This window comes from Pyrus communis, chromosome 10 (genome assembly GCF_041283825.1).
Source record: "Pyrus communis isolate YQ-2024b chromosome 10, ASM4128382v1, whole genome shotgun sequence".
NCBI lineage: Eukaryota > Viridiplantae > Streptophyta > Magnoliopsida > Rosales > Rosaceae > Pyrus > Pyrus communis.
In genome coordinates, this window is record NC_142574.1 from 14,605,723 (window position 1) to 14,617,412 (window position 11,690).

General features: G+C 38.6%; 1 protein-coding gene across 6 annotated transcripts; it reads right to left on the bottom strand.

Moving 5' to 3' along the window:
• Positions 1–3,993: 3,993 nt before the first annotated feature.
• LOC137729410 (alpha-L-fucosidase 2-like) lies at positions 3,994–10,003 on the bottom strand. Of its 6 annotated transcripts, none has more exons than XR_015952480.1 (11): positions 9,530–9,885; positions 8,111–8,256; positions 6,855–7,717; positions 6,517–6,649; positions 6,265–6,423; positions 5,948–6,172; positions 5,761–5,862; positions 5,499–5,634; positions 5,330–5,357; positions 4,867–5,062; positions 3,994–4,700 (listed from the first exon to the last, which is right to left on the bottom strand). XR_015952480.1 is itself a non-coding variant. In XM_088678192.1 (10 exons), the coding sequence occupies exons 1-10, from the start codon at positions 9,747–9,749 to the stop codon at positions 4,397–4,399; spliced, it is 2,484 nt and encodes an 827-aa protein (XP_088534318.1). In that variant the 5' UTR covers positions 9,750–10,003; the 3' UTR covers positions 3,994–4,396. The 6 variants fall into 6 exon arrangements, 3 of the variants coding, with proteins under 3 accessions (XP_088534318.1, XP_088534319.1, XP_088534320.1); XR_015952481.1 differs by having other exon boundaries at positions 5,277–5,357; XR_015952482.1 differs by having other exon boundaries at positions 5,330–5,385.
• Between the last annotated feature and the right edge of the window lie 1,687 nt (positions 10,004–11,690).

Sequence of the window (11,690 nt, forward strand, 5' to 3'; positions counted from 1 at the left end):
TTTTCTGGCAACAATTCAACATGGCATAATTGTAATCTAACCAATCCATGCCTAAGATAACATCAAAGTCAACGATATCCAAGGGAACAAGATTAGGTAGCATTACTACATCCTCGATGAGAACGGGACATCCTCAATACTCCCAGCTAACATAGCAAATTTCACCTCTAGGCATCGAGAACTCCAAATCATAACCGAGAGGAGTAGGGTAAGGTTGAGTCTTTTTTTTAGCAAACATATAGGAAATAACTGAGTGAGTAGCACCTGAGTCAATTAAAATTCTAGCAAAGTGGCCTAGAACATTCAACGTACCCATGATTAAGTCGGGATTACTCTGAGCATTTTGTTTGGTGATGTTGTTGATGCAACCCTGCACTTGTTACCTGCTTCCACGACCTTTGTTTGCCTAATTCTGGTTGCCACATCCTTGATACCTCAACCCTGGTTGGTTTGATCTGTCTGCCTACCCGAGTCACCACTGCTAAAAGCTACATTCAGATTTTGATATTGTCTTCCAGTATACCACTGTACTCCGTTACTCTGATATGGTGTATAACCTCCCTGGTACTATTGATGGCCGCCTTGGTAATATGGAACGTCATATGGGTATTGGTACGCTCGATACGTCGCCTGGTAGTGGAAATCACCACTATAACCTGTCTGCATGTAGGCACTAGGTTCCGTGAGTAATTTCTGCTATAGAAGAACTGCAGGTGGTAGTGTAGAAGGCTAATTTTTCTAATTCTGAAGACATTGATTAGACTTGCGCCCTATTTGACTGCATGTGTAACATCCACTATTTCCCCTCTTACATTCATTGTAGTGATGATTATTGCACCTATGACAGAACTGAGCACCAGAATTGTTGGAGTTCCTTTGATTATGAAAACGTGAATTGTTAGTGGATCTATCGCCCCTTCGAGTTGTATTCAAATTTGAACCCTTGTTAGACAATCCAGAACTGTTACCACTTCTCTTGAAAGTTTAAGTTTTTCAAGGACCAAAAGATGACTGCCCTCTATTATTCTTCTGAGTGTTACTATTATCCTCTTCATCATCATCGTCATCGGGGCCATTTTCAGAACTTCAACACGAAGCAGAATCTCAAAGAATTCCTAATAAGTGGAGAATGGATTAGATGCCGCCAAACAACGAAGTCGCTTATGTGTCCCTTTCTTAAACTGGCGAAGCATCTCTCTAGGATTCTCAGCAATAGCAGGACAATAACGAGATGAATTAGTGAACTTTTGGTGATACTCTGTTGCTGACATTTTACCCTGTTTCAACTCTGTAAACTCGTCTCTCTTTCGATCTTTGTATTCAAGAGGTGTGAATTTGGCCTCAAATAGGCTCATGAAAGCATCCCAGCTCATGGCATCCTATGCAGAGAACGGGCATGACTCATGAGCCCACCATGACTCTGCTCCCTTATGAAAAAACCACATTGTTGTTTCGACCCATCATTCTGCTAGAAAATTCCCCTGTTGCTGCATAACCTGAAAAGTCTTTTCAACATACTCAATCTAAGCCTTGAAAAACTTAGGTCCTTCATTGCCCAAGAAATTATTTATCAAAAGATGAGATGCGGCCTTTAAGGTAATCCTTTGGGGATGACGAATTGTTGTTTGAATGGCGTTGGCGATAGCCTCACCAAGTTGTCCAAAATTAGGAAAGTTTGTCTCAGGTGGGATAGGTGGCGCCCTACGAGGTGGCATGATTCTGACATAGAGATAAAAAATTATTAGGATTTATAACACACATGAAGCTTGCAGGACTGCCAAACCTATGCTTTGATACCAAACTGACACAAACCGACCGGAATCGAGGCATGCTGGCCGACACTTGAAGTTGACGTAGCCAAAAGAAAGGTGATGTGTAAAATATGGATAAATTTAAACCAAAGATAGCATTTATTTAAGGTAATAAAGAGAGTGCACAGTTGTGGGAATAACCCATAAACATAAGTAGTCAGAGCATAGATGACAGTATGACATAAGTAGAATAGTCGAATCTAGTTAAGGTACTTATTACACAACCGGAAATAAGCTCCTATATTTATTTAGGGGAAAGTTAGAATCTCCAAAGAGCCCTCGTATGCCACAGAAGATTCAGCTAACTAAGTCTTGGAAGGTAGAAAAAAAGAAGGTGTGAATGGCAAAAACAAAGGCTTATGAAACACATTTATTTTCTGAACATACTAACCCCTCATCGTAAAACAAGTATAGTTTCTAGAAAATCATACTACATATAAGTAAGAAATCAAATGGAATTCAACAATAATTCAAGAAATACACAAATCATAATATCTCAATCATGGCATAAGAAAATCAAGTGCTCATCAATCTATGCTAACATATAAGCACATGCAGATAAGTTCTGACATGAACAGGACCAGGTGTATCATAATATACACTCTAGTACTACAATCACGTGAAGCCTAGTGCTAGGCGCATCACATACGAGTCCTTGATGCCTATTGCAACCTAGGACAGGACTGGCACCTACAATGGATCCAAGGTGAGTGTGTGGTGCAATGTGAACATACACGTGAAGCCTGGCCCTGGCCCGGCGTGAGTACTACACCGGTACAAGCATGCATGATGAGCAGGTAAAATGTATATGAACATGCCATGATAATTTATAAATCTCAACAATATAATAGCACTTTTTAAAATTAAATAAAACATGGCATGATAGGAATAATATCAATCCAAAAGCAATTGTGGAAACTATAAAACTTTATATATAATATATATAAAACCAAAAGTCCACTCATTGATACGTAGTCGGATCATACCCTTCTAGCCTTGCTTCTCCTTGTACCTTCTCGGGATAATTCTCTCCTCTATGCAAAACAACTATAGTAATTAATTAATTAGGACATACATGAAAAGACTAGGAAAATCCCCCATAGTTTGCTCAAACAGAGGATTTAAATATACGAAAACATTCTACGCGATGTCATGGACCCGTACATATCGACCACACACAGGCCACGTGCCTGCCCGCGCTGACATATCACCAGGGAATATTCTGTCAGATTTGATGGAATATTCCGTTAAATATAACGACGTCAGTTAACGGCGTTACCTTAATGGCGTCAAAATATTCTGTTAACTTAACAGAATATTCCTCCTTCTTCTCTAGTAGACCTCCACTGCCGTCTGGTTCGTCGGAATGTGGAAAATTTGACCGAATTTTTGTAAAAACTTTAAAACTTCATATCTTCTTTATTTCTCAACCATTTTCGACATACTTTATATGGAAATAAAGCTTGGGAGGAGAAGAAAAAGTTTGTACCTTTCAAAAGTCCAAAAAGTTGACATAAATGGACTGAAAATGCCTCAAAAGCCTCGGCCTTATTTCCAACGTTCCAAAGCCGCATGTTTACACGTTGGCTTGACTTCAAACTTAGGCTAGGGACCTCAGGGAGTTGTGTAATTGCATCTAGACCTTCCAAAACCTTGCAACTCGAACAGAAAGTCGCCGGAGAACCTACACCAGAGTCGGAGCTCCGAGTTGGAAGCTCAAAACTTGATCATTTTTTCATCGGCTCGTATGGATGGACTCGTGGGGGATGAGAGGAGTACGATGGTGGTGATTTGAGGTCTGATCCATGAGGTTTGATGAGTGTTCTTAGTTGTTGCAAAGGGTAGAGAGAGACTCGGCATGAAGGAGAGAAGGAAATGGGAGAGAGAGAGAGAGAGAGTTTTTGATTGTTTGAGAAAAGTGAAGGAGTGAATTGATTGGTGGACGAGATAGGGTCACGGGACCCCTTTTTAAAATGGAGAGAGATCAAATTTGTACAATATAAATTGTACACAAAATCTGTCTCCTTATCAAAAACAGTGTTTCTAACACTAAATAATTAGCACACACGTATACAATTCTACCCGTTGTTAACGTACTTTAACTAAGAGTAACTTTATCGTTACAAATCCGATTTGGGCCTAACTTGCGTGGACACATTCGTAACAACGAATACTATTTAACTACAGTAATAGGAAAATTAAATTAAAAGCCGAATAACAACATCCATGTCAGGTTCTACTTTGCCAACAAGGGCATAATCGTCATTTTACACACTCAGGAAGGAAATTACATGGAAAATTAGGAACGGGTTGTCACATAAGAATCCAATGACAACTCACAAATAAAACTCTTAGAGAATTCTTTGTAGTGTTGCTAATGATAATACAAGTAAAACACCTTGGATTATTCTCTCATTTGCTAAACTAAAATCAGTTTCAAAAAGTTTCTCACAACAAATGGATGGACATGACACTGAATCACAGATACAAAAGAAGAAACGAAGAAGGGACTTCGTTTCCACGTTTATTGGGAATAAATCAATAGGATGAATTTAACCTCAAAGCTTGACGATAATATGCTGCTCTCAGAGATATGTTGTCCTCAAACATTTTAACTGTCTGTTGAAAGTATAGATCCTGCCAGATGATATGTTTGCTATAACTGTACTTCCACTATAATGTAATATTTTCGTGGTGTTATGGTCCTTAGACCAAAGACCAACTTCATGAAGGTCACCTTCCTTCCAACATATATTGACCGTCACCCCGCCACGAGCCTTCAGTCCTTTCACACAACCGTTTGCCCATTTAACCCGTGGAAGAGCGGGAAGAAAATACAGGTCCTTGACGGTGCTTTGGACAAGCATTTCTGCAACTGCTGCTGAAAAACTGGCACCAAAAGATACAGAATTACCATCGCTGTCAAGCTACCAATCTTTTTCACTCAGAAAAGTGTTTGGTCTATTGACGCATATGAACAGTTGGAATTGAGACATACGAAGGAGATGACTTATCACGAAACTGATTCAATAGAAAATTAACTCATGCGGCTTACCCAAAGTTGGCGTCAATCTGGAAAGGGGGATGTGCAGTGAACAAGTTACCGTATAGTCCTCCTTCAAAATCGCTTTCATGATCTGGATCCACCAAGTCAATCAAATGCTTTACCATACGATATGCATGCTGACTATTGTGAAGACGTGCCCACAACGCAGTCTTCCATGTAGTCGACCATCCTGGACCCTCCTCTCCTGTTTTAAAGTATACAAATATAACAGTATTTAGTTGCTAACCATGTCAACTTTCATTTATTGTTCTACATTTTCTAGAACCATGTTGGGTTTCCTGAAGTAAACAAGAGTCTTATGTATGTAGCTAGTCATCGTTGGATGAACTCTTGGGTAGGGTGATCTTTTGTAACGCCATTAAATTGGACTGTCGCAGAAGGCCTGAACAAAACCAAACCTCAGGGGTAATGTTGAATGTCAAAAGTCCTACTTTCAGTTTGATATCATCACCTTTCTTCAAATGTCATTTGTAACGTATCTGCGTCACCGATACATCCAATGTTATCCTGATTCATGTAATCGTAAGTTGTTTGGTTTCCACGTGATACACCAATTACAACTACTTTTCAGGTCATTCCAATTGGCATCTAAATTCAGTTATCAATTACAATGTACAAACCTCTTTTAACGAGTGTATAATCGACAGCTTTACTGAGATATGGAGTTTTCTCAACGGTTATTGTATGTCCTGGATACAAGCCAAACAGGTGTGATACATGTCGATGGTGCACATCTGGGTCCTCAAAATCTTGTGCCTGCAATATTACAGAGATCAATATTAGCTTACAATTAATTTGGCAATTCTATACAAGTGTGTCATCAGACATTAGAAGACCTGGAAACGAATTCCTGAAAAATGGAATGTGCGATCTCTAGCTTACCCATTCCATGATAGAACCATCTTTAGCAATTTTTGTGGGTGGCAGCCGAGATTGAGCCTCACGAACTTTTCCAACAAGAGCATCCTGTGTTTTTCCCAAAATCTGATTTTTAAAGAATTACTGTTAGACGGTCCATAGTTTATATAGCTAAGTAGGAATCACTGCTAGCACAAAATTGGAGCAAAACCTCAGCCGCAGAAAGTATTGCTGAGAAAACTTCTTTGATGATTGATATGTCCATGGTTGACGAGTAGCTCACGCTTGCCTGCTTACCATCAGGAGCAATAAACATGTGCTCTGGAGAAGTTGACGGGTTGGTTTCAAGATACCCTCCACGGCCTTCAATCAACCAATCTAGCAGAAATGATGTACATCCTTCCAACAAAGGATATGCCTTGTTTTTTAGAAAATCCTAATGATGTAGAAAAATTAGTGACCATTTACCTGCTAGAAACCGTACTCGAATAAGATAAGCAACACATATAACAAGACGTAGGAGCTCACTTTGTCCATCGTATAAGTAAAATGTTCCCATAGATGAGTACAAATCCAGGCTCCTCCCATTGGCCATAAAGCCCACACAGCTTGACCTCGATCGGGTGATGTTTTCGCCCATATGTCAGACACTTGATGCACAACCCAACCACTGGCTTCATAGTTCACCTGAAATGAGCTATGTGAATTAATAAGAAAAGTAATGCACAGTGCACCGAAAGTTAAGGCTGTGAATTTAAACTAGAAAGGGAGAATTTCCACCTTAGCCGTTTTACTCCCGTTGATGGATAAAGAAGATGTGTAATCAAATAAGGGCTCCTGGCATTCTCTTAGGTTACAAGGAAGGGATGGCCAGTAATTCATTTGAAGATTTATGTTTAGATGCTGAGCGCCACTGCAAGTACGAAGTTGTAATGAAAAACCACCTCAAATTATTACCAAAACCTCTGACAAATAGAAGGGGGCCAAATTACTTGGTCAATGTAATATGTTTATGCAATATGTTCGGAAGGGTGAGTTTAGTTGTGCCATGTATGACATGCAAACAGGTTGATACCCTTGGAGGTAGAGAGGGGAGAGAGAGAGAGAGAGATACTTACTCCCATGGAGGGTAAAGATCCTTGCTCCATATACCCTGCAGGTTTGCAACTTGAGTTCCAACCCGTGAACAAGAAATAAGCAGATACCGGCCATACTGGAATAAAAGTTCCACAAAGGAAGGATCTTCATCAGTTTTGAAGGATTTCACCCGGTCAGCAGTTGAAACGAAGGCATCATCACTTCCCTTTATATTCAAATTGGTCATACGTTTCTTTGCCTCCAAAGTTTTATCTCCTAAATTGTTCTTGGAGCTCTTAGAAAGCTGCAACGAGACACGATGGAAAAGATTCTGATAGTCATCCAAATGATAAGCATAAAGATCCGAATACGAAAAATTTCTTATTGAATTCAATGCAGTAAGAGACTCTGAAATCGGATCCCTCTTAGAATCAGAGGGCTTAGTAAATGGTCCATCAAATGATGATGAGGCCACAAGAAGCAAAACAGCCCAATCTGAATCTTCAACCCTTAATTTGTTGTCATCCAAAACATGTATGGCACCACTGCCGTTACTAATCTGCAAATCAAGAACTGCCGAAAACAGAATCCCATTTGGATTGCCAGGACAACTTCCTTGTAGTATAATTTGCTTGTTACCATTTACATTTGAATTATGCTGTAACTTGCTGTCTAGAGAAACTGTAAATGATAGGGACCCTGGTTTGCTAGCGGAGATCTTTGTCACAATCACTTGATTAGGATAAGACGAAAAGTGCTCCCTCGTATATTCTACATCGCCCACTGAGTAATGTATCCTTGCTGTTGCAGTATCCAGATCTAGCTCTCTGCTGTAAGTTTCTTCATCATATTTGAGATGAGAGTCACCGAATTCCAGGTTGATGTCACCGAGTGGTTGATAAACCTTCATCAAACAAGAAACTAATCTCAGATATAAGCACCCTCACAGACACGCAACTCATCAATATCTAGCGCCATCGGTAAGATAAAGCTTGCATTTGCATAACAATTAAAAGAAGCCGTTAACTGCTTAATTAAAACCACATTAACAGTGCAAGGCACTAATGACATTTAAAAACAGATGTCTATAAGATAGATATTTGTACTCTATGTACCTTATTAAGTTAAGATCCCACTGTGAACAATTATCAGCAAAAATTTGTAGTTCCATTGAATTGCACATACCACATTTTACAGTATTACAATGTGCTTAAATAGTGAACTCAATTCATTGTAATGCGTAAAAAAACAAAAACGAAGAAGGATAGTATAAACTGAAGCTAATGAAGTTACATACAGCAGAAGCTTCTCCTGACAACTTGAGGGCTGCTTCAGTAGCTTCGACATATTTACCATCGTCAACAAGTTTTCTAACCTCTGTTAGTACCTCTGGAGCTTTTGGGTTGGTATAGTTACCAGGATTTCCAGTCCAGAGTGTGTCCTCTACAGAAATTTAAACTTCAGGCAATGAGTTTCACTATAATCTTATTCTCTGTGTTTGAGAGAGGGAGACATATAATAAACGTTTCATGATTAGGGAAAAAAACATATTTTAAAACAATCCTAATTCCTAAGCATTATTTTCAATTTTTGTTGCGCTCCCATATTTCTCATCCGCCAAGGACCAAGCTGTTTGAGAATTCATATGCGCAAACTCGGGAGATTTGCAATCATAATGCTGTCTGATTACAACAAAGCCAAATGAAGAAAGCTTCCTAGATCATGTTTGATACCTATAGGCCGTTTGATGTCTAGGATTGGATCCGACAATTCACTAGACTCATTGCAAGTTGAATGAAGAAATGGATGCAAAACTTCCCAATGTTGTCTAAGTTAAAGGAGTATAAGATGGTTTATTCACAAAGGAAACATATATATTCTCTAAAAACACAAAAAGTGAGTTTTTAGAGTTTTTAAACTTAAACTCACTCCTTTCTTTTCTCTCGCTCCTCCCCTCGCACTCGAATCTCTCTCTCTCTCTCTCTCTCTTTCTCTCTCTCTTTTCTTCTTTCTCTCTCCTCCTCTTGTTTTTTTTCTTCTTTTGTCTCTTCTCCAATCTTCTCTCTTTATTCTCTTGGTTCTTCTCTCCTTCCTCTTTCTCTCTATCTCCTCTGATCCTCTCTCTTCTTTCTTTTTCCTTCATTCATCTCTTACTTTGCTTTCCTCCTTTCTCCCTGTCCTACGACCCCTCTTTTTGGATCTTTTTGTCCAGTTTAAGTGTCAACATTTAAAATTTTTAAATCTCATACCAAACAAGTTTTTTGAGTTTTGAAAAAAATTATTTTCAAGAAATGTTTTGAGAAATAATGAATTTTCGAATAAGATACCAAACAAGCCCTTAAGTTTTCTTCATTACTAATCAATCTTCTACCTTCTACTTAAACGAACATCTTGAATGTCTGACATCCATTTCTTCCTTCCACATACACTGAATCCAGAGAGGATCCAATCCAATTCTGGACCCCAAACAGACCATAGTCTTCTCACGAGCTAACTCTAATCATGCCAAATCATTCCAAGATTTCTAACTTCCTATTCTTGGTCTCTCTTATCTTCTTCTTTTTTCGGACAAAAAAAAAAAAAAAAAAAAAAAAAAAAAAAAAAAAGAACTCAAAACACCAAGCATTTCAATTGAAGCAAACGAAACACAAAACACAAAAAACCCTACAAAACAGAAGTCACAATCAACTGCCACCAAAAGCTTTCAACTTATTACCATTGAGTTGGAGAGTTTCTGATGCCACACCACCCCAAACCATGGCTCCAAGCCTGCCATTCCCAATTGGTATAGCATCAGTCCAGTGCTTTGCAGGCCCAGAAAATGTGACCTTTAGAGGCCTAGAACTCTCCTCCTCCTCCTCCTCCACTAAAGATGGCGTCCACAGGTCCTTCTCTGCTGGGCTCCGCACCAGAACCCACTCACCATCATCCTCCATTGCACAAGAAGAAGAAGAAGAAGAAAAGCTTGTGACTTTGTTGTGATTTTTGGTTTAGGAATTGTGGATTTTTGAAGACCAGTGGATGAAGTGAAGAGTGAGCGGGTCAGAGACAGAGCTGAAAGCAGAGGTGCGGTTCGTTTTTGTTGAGGCTTTTAATGTCACGGCATGTAGTAAACCAACGGGGGTCCCACGCATCACGGCATTGTTTGTTTGTTTTCTTACTCTCCTGTTTTGGCTTTGGAAAGCTTCAGGAAAAAAAATTAAAAAAAAAAAAAAGGCAAGAAAAAGGCTTTGCAAAGTTTTTTACTTTTCCACTAATAGCCTAAATTTCTCGTTTTAAAGTGTTTTTGATAAAAATATATTTGAAATCAATCGTTAGTTAAAATGCAAGCGAGTTCTGAAAAAAAAAAAAAAAAAAAAAAAAAAAAACACTTTCATTTCTACAAGAGGCAAATAATTGATATTTCTTATAGGAAGCATTTCAAGTGCTCTTAGAATCCAAAAGTATTTTCTCTAAAAACACTTTCATTTATCTTAAAAGTATTTCCAAGCAAACTCATACATAGATTGTTGTGATTTGGATTTGTGATTAGGTGTTTCATATCGCATATGATGATTGAGATAAATTTAAAGTAGGGTGAGTGTGTGAACATGGGGAAGGATTTCCATAGTACAGGTATTTATCACGGTGGCGTGTCATATCGATGATAGTTTTTCTTATTTTGGTATCAATGATGTGGAAAAACATTTATGCTTATTGGTGTTGAACTCCACAATGACATATACGATGTAAGTTTCTCTTGCATGGCATCCAGATAGTCGGAACTTGTTTGTGTTTAATTTTAAATAAAAATTTAAAATAATTTCTGATCTCACGATGAAAACGAATAAGAGGATCCGATCTCTAAAATCTTGATCAAAAGAATTCGGATGGGATCATGATCCCCGAATGATGACATTAGAGTGGCATTAATTATTGTTTGTTGAACGTGGGTTGTCACGCCGCGATTGGTACGTAATGTTGCAGAGCTGACGAGAATCACGAGCCAACCCAGAAAGATTTGTCTTGTGTTCATTCCGATGTCCTCTCAGCGGTGAATATGTATGTTAAAAGGAATATGTCAGGTCGGGCCCACGGCTAAAATTGTTGGTGATTTGGATATTTAAAAGCAATATTGTTGAATAGTACACCATGTTTAAATTAAAACAATCTCTCTCTCTCCCCCCCCCCCCTCTCTCTCTCTCTCTCGTTCTCTCTCTTTCTCACTGTTGGTCCATTCTTAGTAAGCAGAGTATTTTGCACTCAACTCTTTCCCAAAAAACAAAGTTTTGCCAAAGGTAGCATATAAGTTTCCTTTTCGTAATCACCAAGAAGATATGATTTCGCTTATTCTTTTCTGGACACCTAATTACTTTGCCCACCAAGTAATTTTCCTAATCACTTGTTTTACACTCAAAATTCCTTTCTGGACACCCATTTACTTTGCCCAGCCAGTACAATTAAAAATTTGTTAGAATTGACATTCAAAAAAAAAAATTAATAATAATAATAAAGAAGTATTTTGACCGTCCTAGGGCTAAAAAATTAGGACATGAGGGTAGGGTTCAAGAGAGTATAATGCGTTTAGGAACATGGAATATAAAAACCTTAACGAGAAAATCTCTTTTTAGACAACACCTTCTTTAAAAAGAGAGAAGAGCATGTGATCACCTACAAGAGTGGGTCTCCAAAAACACAAATAGATTTTCTTTCATTGAGGAACGGCGATCGTATAATGTGGGATCTTGATTTTCTGGAGCCAAGACCTGTGGTACCTTAGGTGGCAAGAAAGAACGGAATGACCATAGCACATGATGATTAGGCGAACAAGCTGATAGGCATGATGTGAATCAAAACAAGTTACTTTTATCAGCATCTTAGTCAGATCGGACCAGCCT